General features: G+C 40.1%; 1 protein-coding gene across 4 annotated transcripts in view; it reads left to right on the top strand.

The window, feature by feature from the left end:
- The window catches only part of DAB1 (DAB adaptor protein 1), a 204,385-nt gene that overhangs the window by 170,567 nt on the left and 12,358 nt on the right, over window positions 1–21,460 (top strand). For 2 of the 4 annotated variants that reach the window (XM_044430242.1, XM_044430240.1), the window contains one exon: window positions 18,266–18,322. The exons of the other annotated variants lie outside the window; for them this stretch is intronic. In XM_044430242.1, coding sequence (XP_044286177.1) covers window positions 18,266–18,322 — 57 coding nt within the window. The remainder of the gene's footprint in view (window positions 1–18,265; window positions 18,323–21,460) is intronic. 4 annotated transcript variants of the gene reach the window in all.

The raw sequence follows: 21,460 nt of genomic DNA, 5'->3' as shown, positions 1-21,460 counted from the left end.
CTGTACAATGTTGCTTCTTTGTATAGCCCACCACTTATTTCCTTCCTCATTCCAGACATCAGGGAATTCCTAAGTACAGCCACTTTCATACCTATTTAGGCACTGAAGTCGTAACTAGAGAGAAATTAGAAGTGCTGAAGCAGCCATGTATTAGAATTGGGTTGGGGATGGATTTTTCTATAGGCAGCCTATGGTTTTGTAAGGTTTCCCATGACAGTGTTAGAATAGGGTGCCACAGGCTGAATCTTCTTACATCCTAGAGCAGTGGCGGCGAATGTATGGCACACGTGCCACAGTGGGCATGCAGAGCCCTCTCTATTGGCATGCGAGCCAAGTTGCCCCAGCACCGCCCCTGCCGCCGAGCATCAGATAACAGAGTACATAGGGGCCATGCGCATGCTTGGAAAGGTGTAGTGGTGCCAGGTGATGACGTCATGAGCCGCAACTCATTAGCTGTGATTCATCTGAGCTTTGGCATGGCCGGTCAGAGCACTTCCAAGGATATATATATATTTGCTTGGACTGGCTGTGAGTTGTTATTTCTAAACTAAAACCTCAGTATTCAGGATTTAATGCAGTGTTGGCACTTTGCGATAAATAAGTGGGTTTTGGGTTGCAGTCTGGGCACTTGGTCTCTAAAAGGTTTGCCATCACTGTCCTAGAGGGACCCTTCTCACAGTGGGAAGAAAAGAACTTCTCCAAGCCCAGAAGATACCAGATCTTACAGAACCATGTAAACTGTCCTTGGGGCACAAGAGCCCTTCATATCCTTAAGCAAATGGACAAAAATTTCCTGAAGAGTACCAAAGAAGCCATGTGGCAATATAAACCACTGGGGGAAATGAGAGGCAAGTCATTACAGAGATGTCAGATAAAATTTTAAAATGTAAGTGAGGGACTTAGAATTTATTTTCTTGGTTTTCAGAGTATGTACGTATGCAAGGCTCCTTGCAGGCAAGCAGTGCTGAGAAAGCATACGTCCTTTTATAGCAGGCTTTGGTGTCCTTAATGGAAGAACATGAAAAAATGGTGGGGAGATGGCTTTTCCTATAGCTCAGACAAGAGAAAATGTAGCTCTGATGCAGGTGGGCTAGCTAGCCAGCCAAACATTTATTTAGCGAATTTGTGATTTAATTACAAGCTGGAAAAGCCAAGTCTGCAACTGCTTAGAAGTACAGAAACACTCTCAAGAACAAGTTTGATGAAAGGACAGGGAAGAGCAGAACAAGCTATGATAGATTACCCACAGTTAGAGTTAGGTGCCTGTTTATGCAGACTTCCTTCCATTTGCATCATGGTACCCTATAGTGCACTCCGTGTCTTTGCTTCTTCTGTCGCAGGCATAACTTGCTCCCCAGCCCAGAAGGCCTGATGGCAACCCTTTCCTTGCAGGTAGCTTCCAGCCCCACCCTTGGAGCAGCTGTCTCCCGGGCTTCTCTGTTCTGGTAACAGCAGACTGGCCTTGAGCATTTCAGGTCGCTTCTGCAGCATGCTCGCTTTTCAAGGGAGCAGCAATGGGTATGGTGCATAGTAGCAAAAGGCAGCAAATGTGACTGCAGTGGAAAAACAGGAGGAAGGAAAGGTGGTATTGAGGACAAAGAGACATGCAGTCTCAAGGAGATGTAAAAACAAGCTAAACCTCATATAAGGTGATTAGGGCCAGCCCTGAATGTATTAAGGATTAATCTTCCTTAATTCTTTTGACTCATGCTTTAATTTGCAGCACACAGCAGTGGTGAGCTGCTGGTTGCTGATAAATTAACTTAAAAAAAACATACACACACAGGAGAAAAGGATCACTGGCCACCTCAGACAAACATAAGAAAGAGCCATCAGGAGAAAAACAGTGGAGATACCTGCCTGCCAGTATAAAATAGGGCGTGTGGCAAGTCTTCTTGAGGACCAAAGTGGCCATTTCAGAAGGGAACTCCTACAAGCCACGCTTCACAAATCATAACTCTCATTCCTTGTAATGCACCGTGTGTTCCCTTTCCATCTCTTGCCAAATGCTTTGCCAAGAGTAAGGAGGGATCACAATACAGATCATTGCTTTTAAAATAGCTGTAATGAAGGGTGCCTATTACAGAAGAGGCATGTTTCATCCTCTCTTGAGAAAGCAGAGCGTTCTTGTGCATCAGCACAGCATCATCAACAACAACAACAAGAAGAAAAGGATACCACTTCAAAGACAACAAACAGTTTTGTCTCTGTACGTGGACAGATACCTAAGAGTGGAGCTCTTTTTATGCTTTCTGAATATTGACCTAGCACTAACAGAACTGATTTTGTCCATCTGACAAGGTTTAACAAAACAGAATTTAATGCAATATATTGAGTAAATGGGATTTTATCTTAAATCAGTGAGTTTGGATTATCTGCTTCATCCCTATTCTACCAGTACTGTTGACTCAGAAATACTATATCTTTGCCTCTTTGGGACAAAAGAATGAAATTTGTTTTCATTGTGTCTCTCATTTTTTGTGAGTTTCAGACTATCAAAGGATTGGTAGAATTTTCATCTTTCAGCTTGAAAAAAAAATCCTCATTTAATACAAGATAAAAGGCATCTCATTAAGACAATTCTAAGGCATTAAGCACACATTTCCCTTGCATTTTATCTTGAGAAGAATAAGATAATAAGGTCTGGCAAAATCTTAAATGTGAGAAAAATATAATGTCAAGTTTTTTATAAGATGCTTTTCTGAATATGGCACATTTGAGAAATATGCAGTAGTATTTTTTTTGCCTTGCTACAACTCCAGCTTTTTAAAAAGTTCTCTTTTTTCCTATAAATGGAAAAGAAAAATCTACAATCTGCTAGTTTTTGAAAAAGAATGCTAATTTTCTGGAAATGAATTTTAATAGCCTTTGAGCTCAAATATTTAGATAATCAGATAGGAACACAGTGCAAGCTTTATATACAAGTATTGTCACGAAGAGGGCTGACACGGGCACAGTCTGCCATGAAGCTCGCCCGTGTGTAAGAGCACTGTCCTGTTCCTGTCCCTATTCAGCGGGTCCTTTTCACCAGAACCCCCTATTGGTTGCCCCCATGATGAGCTGTAATGATGGTGAAAACATGATTATTGCTGAATTCGCTTGTTGTGCATCTGTGATTGCAGGCCCTGCCTTATCAGGGCGCCTGCTCTGATGAGGGAGTGAACGCAGCTCATATGCGAAGGCCTGCATGGAGGCCCAGCAGGTGAGAATGTGGGTGTGACATTTCTGTGCTCGCTCACATTCTCCTGCAAAATATAGCTCTGTGCAGGTGCTCTTATATATTGGAGTTAATATTGATAAAGTGGGCAAATAGTCTATAATGAGGAAAGGAATTTGTTTTTAATTTTTCATTATGCCATTTCAAGAATATTCAGTAAGTACTCTAAGTTCAATTATCAGCATTCAGTGAAGCAGCTTTACAAAGATGTGCATAGTGTCTGGGCAGTTTTGTTTTAAGGCTTAATGGCTTCATTTGTGCTTAAAGCACATGTACTTAAACTAATGTGCACTAGGGAAAAAAAACATAAAAACAGAGAAACCCTTGGCCATCACTGTGATAATGGATGATAATACTAAGCCAACTTGAGGTGAAGCTGGGGAAGGGGGGGTTGTCCCTTATTCTGTACAGATGTTCTGCTGCTTGGAGGCTTCCTGTGACTGGTTTCTCCTTTAGCCACCAGCACAAATCCCAGGAGCATAAATCTTTGTCGGTACCATTTCTGCAATTGGTCTCTTGGAGTTGCTGGCTAACAAGGGAAACACTCCTTGCTCCTCCTACATCTGACTGAAAAAGGATTTTTCCCCCTTTATTTATTGAACAAGTTTTATATATCGTTCACAGCTCATGAGTGTTCTGAATGGTTTACAATGTATAAACATAATTAAAATACAATACAGAACAGCACAGGCAACAGTACATGGGGCCCTTCCCTCATAATCACCATCTCCTTGTAACACCCAATAGATGCAAGGTAATATTTAGCTAAAACCAATAATAACAAAAGTAATACTAAATCATATAATCATATTATAATAAATAATAATTAATACAAACAAAATAATTAACTGTTACTGCTCCACAAGGTCCATAAAGAATAATAAGAAATATATAAATAAATGTATAAAACAATAATAAATTATCAGCAATTAAAATATAGGAGAAATAAAAAGGTCTTAGCCTGGCACTGAAAAGTGCACCTTCTGATTCCAAAGTTTGGGTGTCACAGCAGAGAAGGCCCTGCCCGTCATAGCTGTCCTCCTTATTTCCTGAAGAAGCAGCTCCCAGAGGAGGACCTCTGTAGCAGACCTTAAAGACTGGGCAAGGAGGTAATGGTGGCTGCATTCCTTAAGGTAACTGTTTCAGGCTTTATATAGCAGAGCAAGCACCTTAAAGCAGGCTCACCTCAATAGGAAGCCAGTAGAGCTGATAAAGTATCAATGATATATGTCCTCGCCTAGAGACTTCTGTCCTGTGCACCTGTTATGAATTCACAAGCTTCCTTTTTGGGAGACAGCATTTATGTTGAGAGAATTACCTCCCATTTTGCCAAACATATTCGTAACCACCCTTATAAATATCCTTGGTGCTTCTCTTACACTTATATAAGAACACCTGGAGCTTATGTGCCTTCACTCCTGCAGCCAATTTCACAAGCTCATTTTATTTTATTATTTTACTTTATTTGGTCTTTGTATTTTCAGTTTCTTCTGCCTTTGTACGAGAATCGAGGGCCACCTCTCCATTCTTTAGCCAAACCTACTCATACTCACTTCTTCTCCATAACGTTGCAAATGACATCCTCTATGTTAGTGTTTCTCTCCCTAGCGTGTGCACATGCATGCGCGTGGTGCAGCATAGCTCAAACAAACAATGGCTGCTCCGTATCCCTTTCCCAAAGCACCTCTCCACCTGCAGCCAACAGCTATCTGTCACTTTCAGGTTTGTCTTTCACATCAGTGCTTCACTTCCTAGTACACTCCTTTTATTTTTAATGGGTGTTTTTATATCCCTTTCTGTAATCTGATGCAGTGGGCAGGGGGAATTTTCCTCAACACTGGCAATCTCAGCAGACCAGCTGCAGAAATGGGCCTTCCCTTCCTAGCATCTACCTTTTATTTTTAAAGTCTGCCTCACATTACATGTTGCATAAAGAAATAACATCCACGCAAAAGTGTTCCAGCATCCATTAACTTTGTGCTTGTCTTCCCTCCATTGGTCTCTGTTTCTAGCTTTTATATGTACATAAGGTTACAGAACAAGGAACAGAGCAAAAGTTATGCAAAATTCATGGCAGTGCAATAAAATGAAACTGGAGAAATTTTATAACATTGCAATAAAATTAAGGAGCAAATTGTGCAAATCTCATGGCAGTACAATATAACAGAGAGGAAAAAAAAACTTTCCAGCAGTGGCCATTCAGTCCAGTGCACAGGACCAATTGAAAAAATGTAACCCATTTCAGGACACTCTCCAGTGTCCTTTATTCAATATTGAAAAATGTTAACAATCATTCCTGTGCTGAGAAGGGAAGAGGGTGAATGGCTGCAGCAGGATTTCACTCTTCTTGCTAGTAGGCTCTTCATGTGTTCCCAACAACTGGCAAAAAGGAGAGAGAACCCCAACCCTCCTTTCTGGGTTCAAATAGCGCAAAAAAACCTGGAGAACAAGTCAGCCTGAATGACCCCATTGCAAGCGATGGATTCTTGCCTGTTGGCACAAAACTACGCACAGGAGGAAGTTCATCATAATTGGACATCATGACAACGCATTTACCAGCCACCTCCAGTAACGACCCACTAAGGCGTAGCATGGCCTTCACACCCTGTCAAAGTATTACTGGATTTTGCCTGATACGGGAATTTTAGTATTGGTTCTTTAGAAGTAATGGTATGATGTGTTGCTTATAATTATTTTTACTGAAGAAAACATAAAGCACAGTTTAGAAAGTAGTTCAAAACTTGTTCATCCTGGAAGGAGACTTTTGGGTTAGATTAATTTGTAGCAGGGGAGACTGGTGAGGGTATATCACAGCTTTTTGCAGCAGAGAAAGGGAACAAAAATGTGGCTGAGAAAAGCAGCTTTGATTACAAAGAGGCAAATACAACATATGGAAACATAAGCCCAAACCTGACACAGATACCTGGAAACATTGCAGTGCATGAGCTTGGCAGCCACAGAAGTGATTTATAAAAGTAGGAATATGAAAGAGATATATAAAGGAATATGGATGCACTTTGTGGAAATATATGCAGCGGAAAAATTCTGAAGACCATCTGGTGTTGTTTGTAGTGGTCTCCCCTCCCCATTTTTCTTTCCTCCCCCTTCTCTCTTTTCCATTCCTCCTTATGTTTGTTTCCTTCTGTCCTGCTTTTCTGCTAATCTGACTTTCTGTTTTGCTGTGATGGAAGTTTGAAGTGAGCAGACCACAGTTGTCCATGTATACAGCATAGCTGTGCCTATACAATGGATCCTTCAGAATTCTGACCAGAACTAAACATTACTCAACACATGATACTGCTTCCCAAAATAATTTGTCTTTGTCCAGCTTGCAACTTGAAGCCATACTTGCCTGTGTTGTGCTATCCCATTGTTATCCCAGAATAACAAGCAGTCGTTGATTGTTAGCAAGAGTTGTTTTGTCTTGTCCAAACACAGTCCTGGTAATTTACCATTGTGACTTATTGTAGCTGAAACACACGATAAGAAAATGGTCTGTTCTAGGTTTCTCCCTGCCATGATTGATTGCTGTGTCACGTGAACTTGGACAATACAACTCATTGTGGTGAAAGCCCCAGAACACTCGAGCCACTTGACAAGAACCACCATCAGAGGCTTCAAAAGGATTTCTCCAAGATGGGAGAATGAGCATCAAACTGGCAAATGCAGTTCAGTGTAAGCAAGTGTCAGGTGATGCACATCGGAGCAAAAACTTTCAACTGCAAATACAGGCTGATGGGATTTGAGCTAGCAGTGACTGATGAAGAAAGGGGTCTTAGACAGCTTGAAGAAAATGTCGACACAGCATGCAGCTGCTATGGAAAAGGCCAACCCAATGTTGGGCATAATTAGAAATGGTATTGAAAATAGAACTGCCAAAGATTGTATTCCCTTTATACAACTCCTTCCTTCCACTGCACTTAGAATATTATGTTCAGTTCTCATTGCCTTACCTGTGAAAGGACATTACTGAGTTGGAAAAAGTACAGAGAGGGGCAATGATCAAAATGATCAAGGGACTGGAACAGCTCCCCTAGGAGGAGTGTCTGCAGCAACTGTGACTGTTTACCTTAGGAAAGGGGTGGGTAAGCAGAAATATCATACAGTTGTTTAAAATAATGCATGCTGTGGAGAAAGTGGAGAAGGACACATTATTTTCCCTCTCCCATAATACCAGAACATGTATTCATCTTATGAAACTGATTTAGGACACATAAAAGGAGGAACTCCTTCACAGAATGCATAGTGAAACTATGGAATTCACTGCCGCAGGATATGGAGGTAGCCACCAACTTGGATTCAACAAATTCCTGAGGGAGGAGGCTGTCAGTGGCTATTTGCTACTGGCTACCTCCTTTACCAGATGAGACATGCCTGCGTAAACCAGTTGCTGAGGAGCTCAGTGAGGCTGAGGTCTTGTACCTCTCCTGCTTGACAGATTCCATGGGCAGCTTGCTTGCCACTGTGTGAATGGAGTGCTGGATCTGATGGCACCCAGCTCTTTTTCAACTAATCCAGGTGAGGCAGTGGCTGTCCTGAACAGGTGCCCTCCCACTTTGCAGTTTAGAAAGGATGAGAAGGGAAGAAGGAAACCAACATCAAAAAAAGACTTTTGAGAACACATCATGTATGAACTGATCAGAAACTGAAAGTAATCTCGGCTTGGCTCATAATATTGTGGGTGTTTCTGAACTGACTCTTACGGCCCTTGTCTTATGTGTCCCCCACTTCCAAAGTCCCATGCTGTCACTAGTTGCTGCTTGCACTAAGCCAAAGTATTTCATTGATACTTCTTTGCTGCTTTAAGGGTAGGACCAGTCAAAAAACCTTTGGGTGGATCTGCAATAGAAACAAGAAAGCTGTGTATTATTATTTTGTTCATTTTAGCATGCACAAAAATGCTTTCCACTGCTTCAAGTTGTAGTTTGACTGCCCTCAGCAGAGCAGTGGTGTTCCTGGTAATTAGGAGCAGAAAGTACCCATGGGAACAACACTATGTCATGACCCATCTAGTAAGGAGGAGACTGGAAATAAATTGGTTCCAGAAAGTCACTTTCTTGTCTGCACCTGAAGGAGCTGCAACTATTTATCTCTTGGTAGAAAATGGACAGGAGGAAGGAAACACTAACATTTTGAAACGACTCAGCCTCGGGGCATGTAAGTGGAAGTAAACAGACAGGAGATATGCTCACAGAACTAAATTAGCATTGATTATCAAAGCTGCTCAGACAATTATATGTAAGATATAAGACAAAAAAGCAATAGTGGCTATGTTCTTTCTAAAACAGTATTACAATATTATTAATATGGAACTGTCTCACTGTGAATTCTTAATTTTTGTTCAGAATGTTTGTGTGGTAAAGAAAGGAGTAACTGTGGTATGAGGTGCTAAATGACTTGTATCATTATAATTATAATGACTTGTCTCAAATAAAAAATTGTCCTGCTAGTAATCCTTTGTTGATGGGTATACGGCTCCCTCTACCTTCTTCACTCCCTTCTTACTCCCCACTTTCTTGGGGATAAAATAGGCAAGTTGTCCCATCAGCATTGCCAGAGGAGGGCAAGTTTTATAGTTGGTATAACCCTTAAGGAGAGAGGACATATTCATTTCTGTGTAACATAAATCTCAGGGTCTATTAGTACATATTAAATATAAATTACAGTGGCAAGCAGCCTGTGTCGGCTCTCATGGGCGTGAGTAATGTGGTTCGACTTTATAAGAGACATGTCTATGCTTGCAAATTTATATGTATGTATTTGCAGTGTGGCCACTTATTCTCATTAACCAGTGAGCTGTTTCTAAAAGGGGAAAAAATTACCCTCTACACTTGGAAACTCTGAAGAGATAATTAAAAATAGCATATAACTGTGAGTATTCTTAGCAAGTATTATGATTTTAGGCATGCATCTGCATTTATCATATTTGTATAATGTTCTCTATGCAGGGATGTTTTTGTTTGTAGACTAATGGGTTTCACAGAAATATATAGTTGCAAAGGCTCAGCAATCTGGTACCATGCTTTGAAGTCAGAACCAAAGGCATACACGCACAAAAGCACACTACCCTTCACTTAACAAATGGAAAATAAAGAGGGAAATGCGTATATGTATTCTGGAAACAAAAAATCTGGGTCTGGTTTATTTAGGCTTTTCTGCTTTGCGATTAACCATTCAAAAACTCAGTTCTCAAGATAAAAATTCCACTTAACCTGAGCTTTACTGGAAATTATTCCTTTCTCTCTGCTTCTCTTACCTTTGCCTCTCTATGTCCTTTCCTCTAAAGGAAAGTCCCAAAAGGAAATTCTAAGAGTGCTTCCCTGCATGATCGAATGCCATCCATGAATCAAAGAGCATCTTTCCTGGCATCCATGAGTTTTTATGTCTTTTCCTCTGTCATTTTAGCCAGAGCTTGTATTTTACTGATTCAGAGTAAGCTTGTCACATTATTCAGACATATTATTGCAGTGGTGGAAGATCTTTTTCAGCCAAGGGCCAAATTGATCCTTGACAAGCGTCCAATAGCAGATGGAAGCACTCCACTGTTGGCATGTTCCTGCAATACATCCAGCAAGACACAATTCACGTATGCTCTCACAAACACACTCATACTCACACTAATAAACACACCCATTCAGCCCCTCCACCATTGCAGTGGATTTTTTAAAAAGTGAAGAAGATGGATTTTTCAAGCATGGGGGAGTCACAGCATCCAGGAGGGGAAGCTCAGTCCTCCACCTCCCAACAGCCATCCTTGCCCCCTCAAAAAGAACATTTTCCCCCACACTATAGCTAAACTTCTAAAAGATGCTTGCCACAGCATCAATGTAGAATTTGAAGCCTAATCTCATTGAAAAGGGACAGTTTATTAGAGGAACGGGCAATGTTTGGAATGGGTGCCCCTCTATCCTGGATTGTAACCTTATATTAGTAGGTAAATTGGTTTCAGTCCAGTCAAGGCTTGTACATTATGAAACTGCCCATGAAGGGAGTTTTTATGATCTGCTTTTTTCCTTCAAGGAATCCCAAGCAGTCCTCCTTCTCCTATCCAACTAATCTTCATAATAACCCTATGAGATAGGTTAGGCTAAGAGTCAGTGATCAACCTAAGGCCACCCACTGAGATTCATGGATGAATGGGGAATGGAAAGTGGATTTTCCAAGCCCCACTCCAACACTCTAAGCCAGGCATGTCCAAAGTCCGGCCCGGGGGCCAATTGTAGCCCATTTTCAAATTTCAGGTGGTCCACAGCCTCTTCTCCCTGCTGGCTCAGCCTGTCACTCATCCCCGCCAGCTGGCGTTTTTCCCTTCACCGCACAGCGGTTCCTGCAGCTGTCCCCTGCTGCCTCCTGCCCCTTCAAGGCTGGTGGTTTCACCAGAAGATGGCAGTAGACCTGAGTCAGCACTCTCGCCGCGTGACCCTTGTGACACAAGGCTTGTGTGCCCATATCTAAAATGGCGACTGTAACTAAAAAAAGAAAAGTTGACAGCGAGGGCCGCCGCTTCCAGGACAAGTGGAAATTGGAGTATTTTTTCACTGAAATACGAAACAACTATGTCTGCCTAATTTGCCAAGAGACTGTGGCTGTTTTCAAGGAATTTATTATCAAGAGGCACTACCAGATGAAACATGCTAACTACAACAAGCTAACTAGGAACAAACATGGCGAAAAATTGAAGGAACTGGAAGCTGCTTCAATGGCACAGCAGCGCTTTTTCACAAGAGCCCGTGAGTCAAATGAAAATGCCACAAAGGCGAGCTATGAGGTGGCAACGCTGATTGCCAAGCACTGCAAACCTTTTACTGAGGGTGAATTTATTAAAGACTGCGTGATGAAAATGGTGGAGAAAATTTGTCCTGAGAAGAAGCAAGAGTTTGCCAATGTTTGCCTGGCTCGTAACACTGTGGTATGGAGAATTGAAGACGTTTCATCTGATATTAAGAGACAGTTAGAGGCAAAAGGAGTGGAGTTTGACTTTTTTTCGTTAGCCTGTGACGAAAGCATGGATGCATCTGACACCACTCAGTTATTGATTTTTTTGAGAGGAGTGGACAATGACATGAACGTGAGTGAAGAGCCACTTGACCTCCAGAGCCTTAAGGACCAAACAAGACGTACAAATTTATTTGTTTCTGTTTATTCCGCCGTAGATGACATGAAACTACCATAGAATAAAGTCACTGGGATTATTACGGATGGCGCACCTGCCATGGCTGGCGAGCGAAGTGGATTATCAACCCTAGTCTGTAACAAAGTCAGTGAAGAAGGAGGCAAAGCTATAAAAGTCCACTGTATTATTCACCAACAAGTTCTCTGTGCCAAACATCTGAAATATGATCATGTTATGAAACCAGTGATGAAGGCTATTAATTATATTCACTCCAAAGCCCTGTGCCACCGCCAGTTTCTACAGTTTCTACTAGACATCCAGGCTGAGTACAGAGATGTTGTGTATCACAACAAGGTAAGATGGCTCAGTCGGGGGTCTGCACTGCAGCGCTTCTACTCTCTTAGGGAGGAAATCGGACAATTCTTGGCAAAAAAGGGACAACCAATGCCAGAGTTATCTGATCCTGTTTGGCTGGCTGATTTTGGATTTTTAGTTGACATAACACGACATCTAAACGTGCTGAACACGAGCCTTCAGGGGCAAAATGCAGTGGTAAGCCAACTGTATTCACATATCAAAGCCTTTGGGACCAAGCTGCTACTTTTCCAAAGGCACCTGTCACAAACGCAGCCCAATACCACACATTTCCCATCACTGCAGGAAATAATGACCAGTTTTCCACAGAACAATATGCGTGCGCAAATAAGGAGGTATGAAGCAGACATCTCATCTCTGACTGAGGAGTTTCAACAGCACTTTCGGGATTTTGCAGCTATTGAAAAGGAGATCACACTTTTTTCATCTCCTTTCTCTGTGGATCCTGATGACATTCCAGACCACCTGCAGCTGGAGCTCATTGAGCTGCAGTGTGACACCGAGTGTCGCAGTCGGCACCAACAGCTCCCTCTTGTCAACTTCTACCGCCAGCTGGATAAAGACAGGTTCCAAGAGATTCGAACATTTACTAAATGCTGAGCTTGTTTGGTTCGACATACTTGTGCGAGAAGACATTCTCGCTTATGAACATTAACAAGAACCGCATGAGGACGAGACTAAGTGACTTTCACCTGCATGACATCTTGCACATCAAAACCACTGTTTTTGAGCCAGACCTGGCCTATATAATGCAGTCGAGATCTCAGTATCACCCTTCACATTAGTGCAGTTAAGTTATTTGTTTAGTCTTTCATAAAATAGTTCATTTGCATTTAATGTTAATGGTTCAAAGAATGTCAGGCTGAATGGTCGGCCCCCTCACATTTTCACCTCACCAAATCTGGCCCTCCTTGAAAAACGTTTGGACACCCTTGCTCTAAGCACTCCAACACACAGGTTCTCAGATTGAATTGAAGCCTTTGTTATAAGCATTCTAAATGCAATCATTTCGATAGACAATGAGCTATGTACAAGCAAATACGATAAATTATCTTCTAATGAAATCACATCAACATCTCAATTAGTCAAAGAGCCTGAAGGAAAAGTGGCATTAGGGTGCACTTTGCTGATTTTAAGCATTTTTTAAAAAAAATCTTGGAACAGATACTTCAATGAGATTCCTACTTAACAGTAAACAAGTACAAAGAGGGGTTTTAGAATTAAGCAGACTGCAAATCAAATACAGTAGAATCAACCTGAGGTGATCAATTCACATTTTGATTAACTGAGGGAATCCTTTTGAAGTTAATTCGCAAGTGATCAGGAATCTGAAATGCTTCTTATATAGCTTATGTTCATTGTAAACCAGTTTTCACACAATCACTTGCTTATAGATATGTTCAGCCATAATTTGGAAACAATTGTCAATAGTTAACAATTAATCTGGACAGTCATCTGGAAGTAACGAAAGTATCAACTGTGAGGGTTAGGGAAGGAAATTAAGGGTAGACAAACATACTCCATGAATAAAAACCTGCACTTGAAGGTTTGGACTGTCAGTACAACCTGCTAAAATCTAAGCTGTGATTTTAAGGAATTTTTCTCATCTTATGGAACAAACGTTCTATGAAATTAGGCAGCTGTGCTAGAGATAGGGAGATCATCAGTGTGGAGTGATATGGGCAGTCAAAGGAGACAGTTTCATTGGCAGTGTGAAGAACTGAATTTCTAGGAAAGCACCAGCAGAAGTATCATAGCTGCACGAGCATTTGCATTTCTCAGCTACTCTTCGTCTGTAACCAAGTGGGCCGTGTGGGTGGCATGATAAAACAAATGAGCATTAGGACAACATCATAATATTAGTATCAGTCACAACCCATAGTCAAACCATCATGTCTGATCTGATGCACTTATTGCTCAAACCAAAGATAATTGCAAATACAGTTTAAAATAAAATCCAAGACCATTAAATACATATTTTACACACAGAGAATTAAAATATGGTGTGTAGGCAACTGTATTATGGGATATAGCATAAAAGACTTTTACTGTCAAATCAGCTCCCTTTCCTTCATATCTCTAAACCCTCTGCAATACATATGGTTTGGATGATTGTAATAAATTATTAAACTGAATCCCTATATTTCAGTTTCTTCAAAAGAGAATCGAAATATCTTTCTCTTCTATTTATATATGACACTGGAGAACATAATGAGCCAGGTCCTGAAGGGTTGGTTCTCCAGACACACACAGTCTATCTTCTACTGGGATACCTTGGTATCTCCCCCATTGCACCATAGTATCCATTTAGCCATATCTTAAGCATGTATCACTTTCTGATATTCCATTTTCATATGGATTGACAAATATTTTTGCATCAATGCTATTCTTTTCTTCTTTCTTTCTTTCTTTCTTTATAACATTTCTATGCCGCACCCATCGCAGAAGCCTCGGGGCGGCTCACAACTAATTGAACGGCTCTTGCTAATTGCTTTGATGTTTTTGATGATGCAAAAGCAGTTATATCAGTTTTTGCTCTTATATAAAATACTCTATGTTTAAAGATGTGACTGCTAGATTTTAACACTGAATTTTGTACCTGGTCAGAAAATCCAAAAGTTGGGGGACATTTAAAAAGTTTTTCAAACCACAACTTTCTGTGCACAACTTTATTGCTCAACTTTCTGTTCCTCCAAACATATTTTAGGTAATCTTTCTTCTGTAAAATTGCCTATTTTATGCTAGTACTTATCCATCCTTATATCAATCTGGAATATTTTCAGATCTAATTAAATATGCTGAGGTGGATTTAGAAACAACTAAAAATCAGGTGCAAGCAGCAACTTTCAGTCTTTTCAATTTTCTTAAGATCAGTAAAGTTAATCCATTAATAGATTTGCTATCAACCCACAATTAATGAAGTTAAAGATTTATAAAAAACACTTTTGTTAGTGAGCTCGGTTGGATTTAGATGTACAACTAAGTCAGAGTTAAGCTAAATCATAGTTTAGATTCTGTTGCTATTATTATTAATTATATTTGTATCCTGCCTATTTTCCCTCAAGGAATCCCAGGTGGCTTACATTATCTTCCTTATTCTCTCCCTTTTATCCTCACAACAACCCTGTGAGTAGATTAGGCTGTGATTCAGTGATTGGCTGAAAGTCATAGAGTAAAAGCTTATGTCCAGGCATTGTCAGTGTATCCCATTCTAAAGTGTATCCCATTCTAAGTATCTGCTTGTGATAACAGCATTTCCAAGATGAGGGCATTTTTGTGTGTCTAGACATTTTAGGCGTAGCCTAATATACAGTGTCAAATCTACAATTAAGAGAACAGAGATGGGGAGCTCCTAAGGGCTTAGAAAGCATTGAAAGGATTTTAATACAGACAGCCTTGTTCTCAGCTTTCAGAGTCTGCATATCAGAGATGTGTCAGTTTTTAATAATGCATTATTGAGTTGAGAGACGAAGCAATTAGCTATTTTATTAGATTTTAGAAGTGGTGTCTCTATCTATTAGGTCAAGACAGTGAAATTTTGATGATTTGTTCAAATGTATCCTGCTGCCAAGATCTTAAGAATTAAAAATTTCATTAATTGCTTAATAACTATTCTAAGGCTTGGGGACTTCAAACATCACATGTGCTAATGTTAATAATAGTTGCATGAGTTTAAGCCTCGGATAAGATATTCCTGAATATTTTATTGGTTGTTATTACAACTTATATACTGCTTTATTTGTTAAAATGCTCTTCAGTGGATCATTTTTTAAAGTTAGCAAAATTCAAGGGAAATTTGAGCATGAGTAATTCAAGACTCGGACTTAGATGTTAAAATCAAGGAGAAAGAAGCACTGCAACTCTGCCTTAGATTAAAAACGGAGCTAAACAGGAATTCTAGATTTATGCTACATACCCAAAATGGCAACTTACATAGAAGGAATCACTAGAACCTCTGTCAGGTGTGTCAGAAATGCCCCACAGTTCCTTGTGGAGTACACCTTGGATGATGAACATCTATGAAAATCACTGATGGAGAAAAGTCCATTCCCTGCAGAAGACTGCCTGTGCCAAGGGCTCTGTGCAGAGGCAGTTTCCACACCAGCTGTTTTCACAGCCACGGTTTCCTTATCTTTCTGTTCAGTCCAGTAGCAAATCCAGTGGGAATGGAGAGGCTTAAAAAACCTGCATGGTGCTTTCTATTTTAATATTTCTGAATTTAAATGTTCTGCCTTTTTCAAGAGTTACAACCAGACTCTCATTCATTAAGATAGGGAGATACTGCTTTTGGGACAAGCCTTAATATCTTCCTGGTCTGAGGATTAATAGTCCTTCCACTACATCGCTGTTTTACTACTTATGTGTATGTTCTACAGTCATCTCCTGAGGATGAGTGTGTTGACCTGCAGTGAGACAGACTGTCAAGTAATTAAAAGTATTCTTTACATTTCCACACAGAAATTGACAAAGATTTCAGTTCTAGGATCAGACAATCAAGCATTGTCCCACACGTAGGCCTGTTTCATGCAGCACACAAAAGAGAGTGGGGGTGGGGGTTAGATTGTTTGCTTTTAATTGGAGGAAGCTTTTGTATTGAAATGTCTAAGGAGAGAGACACATGGGGCCAAATATTTGCCCCCAGTTAGCACATTGTAGCTGTGTGAAATCTCTGCTGAAGACTTTTCCATGGTCTAATAGACACTAATAGTTCACCCTTAGGAAGCTTCTCCTCAGCAGCAAGTGATGCAGAACAGGAACTGATGGAGGATACAGACCCAGTGTGCCATGATAATTGGCCACTGGGGATACTGAGTGGCAACTCTTTTCTGGGAGGTCCTGCTATGGAAGAGTCAGGATGTTGCTAATGGCCTGTTGAACACTGCACATATGATTCTCCTATGCAGTGTTGTTCCAGACAGCTTCCTAAGCGCAATCAGTGCTGTTTCAGCAAGACGGTGGAGGTTGCACTGTGGCATACTTTGGCAGGGGTGAAGAAAAGGGTGGCTAGCGGGAGTGGTCCTTAAAAGATAAAAGTGGGTGTCGCGGGTGGGGGAAATGTACAAATGATTATGTGTTGGATTTTAAGAATTCCCGTGACAAGTCATGAAGCAATAATGTATTAGCGTCCTTCTGGGTTTCCCGTTTCATTGAAATCAGGTACTAGTTAGCTTCTTTATATAGTATTTTCTTGAGTTCATAAGTTCAAGAACCAGTGTGGTATAGTGGTTAAGAAGGCTGGACAGGGACTCATGACCTGGGTGCTAGTCCCCACTTGGCCATGGAACCAGCTGGGTGACTTTGGGCCAGTCACAGAGTCACAGATGGTTGTTGTGGGGTAAGACTGAGAGCAGGAGGAGGAGAATTATGTAAACCACCTTGAGTGCCTTAAAAATGGGAAAAGGTTAAATCCAAGATTTAAATCTAATAGATAGATCAGATAGATAGATAGCCATGACATATCTTTCTGTTTGCTTTTGCCCTTTTCTTTTGTTTTCAGTAGATTATTATAAAAATGGTATGTCTGGCCCCAATTATATTTTATGTATGAACAAGAGGATAATTGATCAATGTACACAAGAAGAAGGCCCTTAGTAAAACATATAGAACTTAATGTAGGCCCCTAGTAAAATGTATAGAAATATAGATTATATTTATTTAATAAATATATTTATTAAATTTTAAGTTATTAATTTATTTATAGAAAAGAAGGCCATAGATTTTTTTTCTGTTGAAACAATAGATATAAAAATACTGCCTTTAGTGTCTTCTAAATGGGAAGTGTTTTTAGGCTTGGTATATGACTGCACTGTGATAGCAGGGAAACATACATGCCACGGTAGCTCTCATTAAGTTGATGACTAATCCATGATGTATTTAACTAGATACAGTGCAAGAAACCCAGGTCACATAAAAAGAGTGGAATATTATTCTAGTAAAATCCAGAATAAATTCATACCTATGTGAAGAATCCCAATGCTTAATTTCAGGAAAACTGCTTAAAGACATTGTATTTCAACATAAACTATTTGTTCCACATTGGATGCTTTCTTGAGATAGGATATGATTTCTATATAGGACCTGACATAGCCAAGTCTATCATGATAGGTGGAATGTGTGTAGCCCTGCTTATTGAAGGAAACTTGGACAGTGCAATATTTTTCTCTGAATTCTGCCGCAGTATAAAATACCTTTGGTACTACTATCAAGGGAAAGCTGGCCAACCACTTTGAGATGTGAGATGTGCTTTTAACCCCAACTGTGGGTATTTTATGAATAAATTATGTTCAATTACCTATATGATAATACTGTAAATAAGCATAATTTACTGAAGGGGTTCACTCTCCATTCATATGCAGTCTCTTGGCATTGAAATAAGCCAATGTGTTCTGTATAATTAGATTATCACTCAAGTAAGCAAAAAATATCTTACTAAGAAACTACAGAATAGCTTTTGTTCAGAAGTAAAATCAATAATTGTTGAAGTCATCACTGTTGTGCTCAGCAGTACATGCCATTTCCATAAATAGTTCACTTTCATTTTCATCAATCATGCATTACAGCTGGAGAATGGAAACCTATTGTTGGACATAGATGAAAATCTTGATAGAGTCACTCAGGTAAGCTAATTCTTTGTAGACATAGATGAACTACTAAAAAAACACAGTGTATAAACTGGCTAAGCAGAGATTTGCCCCAGTTACTACAAGTTCTAAGATGTAGGTAAAAAATGCAACTGTTTGATCATAATCCAAGTATCTAACACCCAAGCACTTAAGTATTTTACCTCTTAACCTTCCTTTCATAAGGTGTTACATACTTATAAATCCTAGGAAAAGGTTGATGGATTTTGACCTGTAATTTCAAAACACATAATTGGTGGATATGAGCAAGGATTTCTCCTAGAGACGGAACAATCAGTTTTGTTTTTCTCCATTTCTCATTTTTCAATCTTTATTTCCTTCCATTTCAACAGAAATTTGGGTGGGATGGCAAAAGTTAAACTGACACAAAAATCTATATATGTGTTGTATGAATTTCCCTTCACAATTTCCCTTAATACACCTATTTTGTATACAGTCCCTAATATATGTATTTCCATGTGCAATTTTAATGGAAAACTGCATCAAAACATCACAAGAAGTGATTATATCAAGTATAACCATATTTTGGTTTTGTGCATTGGTTCAGGAAGTGTGAATTGGGTAAGTTTGCATTAATCAAAGTGTGAGCTTTTTTTTTTATCCCTACTTTTTTTAGTCAGTTTCCAATGTGAGACCCAGACATGCTCCAATGAAAAAGCAAGTCGAAAGTCAAAGATATATTTAAGGTATCAACGCTGAGATGAAAGGGTTCCGTGAAATAAGCTCTAGAGCAGCCCAAATCTTTTTTTTTTTTTAGTTTCTGGTATAAGGTGTATACATACATTTTTAAAGTATGAGATATAAATTTAAATGTCCGCATGAATTCATCAAGCAAGATTCAGTGCTAACAGCTTTATGAACAGAAACACTGCGAGGAGCCAGGAACCTTTGGAAACAGCTCTCAGGATGAAAGAACAGCCCTGGCACAGTAGGCAGGGCCAACGGAAGGTCAAGTCTGGGGGCATCAGACCGTGGGGCTCCATCCATGAATACATTGTGCAGCATTGGCATTCACATGACACTGACAAAACTTCGAGGCAAGATGCAAGCTCCACCAGCCCGCCCTAATCAAGAAATGAGTGTTTTGGTCCATCTCTGTATGTTTAAGGACCTCCTAGCTTCTACTTGGGACTGCAGGTGGCGCAGTGGTTTAAACCGCTGTGCTACTGGGCTGGTAGATCGAAAGGTCACCGGTTCAAATTTGCACAACGGGGTGAGTTCCCATTGCTCTGTCCCAGCTCCTGCCAGCCTTGCAGTTCGAAAGCATGCAAATGCAAGTAGATAAAAAGGTACCACTTCAGTGGGCAGGTAACAGCGTTCCGTGCACCTCAGTGTTTAGTCATGCTGGCCGCATGACCATGGAGACTGTCTGGAGACAAACGCTGGCTTCCTCCGCTGGGAAACAGAGATGAGCATCACCCCCTAGAGTCAGGCATGACTGGACTTAATGTCAAGGGGAAACCTTTACCTTTACTTTAGCTTCTACTTGTGTTTGGTCCTGTCTGAAGGCAGCATTAGATACTGCCCTTATACAAAAGGAGGGAAATGTTCCATGTTAATTACATTTCAGTAAACAGGAACATACTTCATACACAGAAAAATCCTTCATGGCATGACCATTGAAATATTAATGAAAATGCAGAATGCTGCCCCAAGGAGCTTGAGAAAAAGAGAGTGAGAGAGAGAGAGAGATGTGCTTGAACCACGAATATGCATAAATGAATGCAGTTGTTCTAATCAGTAATAATCCAGTACTGCTTCTCATTTATACTGCTATGCTTCAGCTCATTCAAATTAAACAAAAACAAAACAATAACCCATTTTGCTAAGTTGTAATAGACTTAGTGAAAAGCACTAGGACAGTGGAAGAGCTCGATGTGGGCTTTTATCCTTATATGACTTCACATCTAGATATGGTTAGTGTGGAAAAAACAGGCTAATCCTATTAAAATGAATTCAAGAGGACAAGAACCATACCTCAACCCAAGGAAGGAGTTTCTTTTGGACCATTCATACATGTAACAGCCCCCCTGCTCATATCCAACGCCAGGCAGGAGCAGACTGCTGGCTTACAACCTGACCAGGATAGCCCAGTCACATGGTTTTTATAAACAATCAGTGGTTGTCCAATTCCCATAATTGCACAGACACTTCTTCAGCAGGCAGCCATCAAAGAAACATTTTCCATTAAATCACATTCAACCAGGGCAGGCAATCTTTAATGCACAAATAAAATATTCTGTTACAAAGAGAATTATTAGCTTTTAAAAAGCCCTTTTATTTATATTAGCAAAACAAATTTTGATTAGTTTCCTTATTTGCATGCTAATGCAACTCCTCAAATTGCTCATCAGCTTATCATATCATCATGTTTTCTGTGCATCATTCTATAAAATGTCTAATAATTTACTATGCAGTAACAGTGATAATTTAAATAGGTATACTACATTGCCAAATCTACTTGAAAGCTCTGTATGCTAGGCCCCTGGAGACCACACAGTATGCCACCAAAAGCTGTAAAGATGCTAAGCAAACTTCATTTCACCAGATTTGCTTGTTTTTTTTTTTTTACCCCAAATTATTGCTTGATGTTCTTGTAATGGCCAGGATTAATTGAATTTCAATTGAAATCTGTGCGGTAGTTCAGACATATGCCATATAATAGGTCCTTTGCCATTAAGACTACAATTTTTATGGTGTGTGTGTGGGGTGGGGGGGAGGAAGGGAGAGGGATGGAGAAACAGCATCTCAGAATCATTGGCTAGCTGCTGAGACTTCTTAGAATAAAGATTAACAAGAAGCACAGCTTTATCAGAGTACCCTTGGCTTCCAGAGGCTGAAAAATAATCTCATCCCATGATAATTGGTAAATTTCCTCCTTGCCATATGAATGGATTTGTTACGCCTACTGGCCGCATGAGGAACACAACCTTTAAAATGCATGGCATCTTATTAAATGAGGGTTTTTTTAATAGGAGTAAGAACTAACTTTCAGAAGAAAATCTTCCTAGACTTTCTTGTCCGACATTTATATGTGGAATAACTAGTTGCTTTTAGATTAAATTAAAGCAATGTAGGTGCTGAGCTTCTGCTTCAAAAGGGGGGGGGGGGGGG

Source organism: Varanus komodoensis, unplaced genomic scaffold (assembly GCF_004798865.1).
Source record: "Varanus komodoensis strain SLA01 unplaced genomic scaffold, ASM479886v1 scaffold20_1, whole genome shotgun sequence".
Classification (NCBI taxonomy): Eukaryota; Metazoa; Chordata; class Lepidosauria; order Squamata; family Varanidae; genus Varanus; species Varanus komodoensis.
This window is presented reverse-complemented; position numbering and strand designations above follow the sequence as displayed.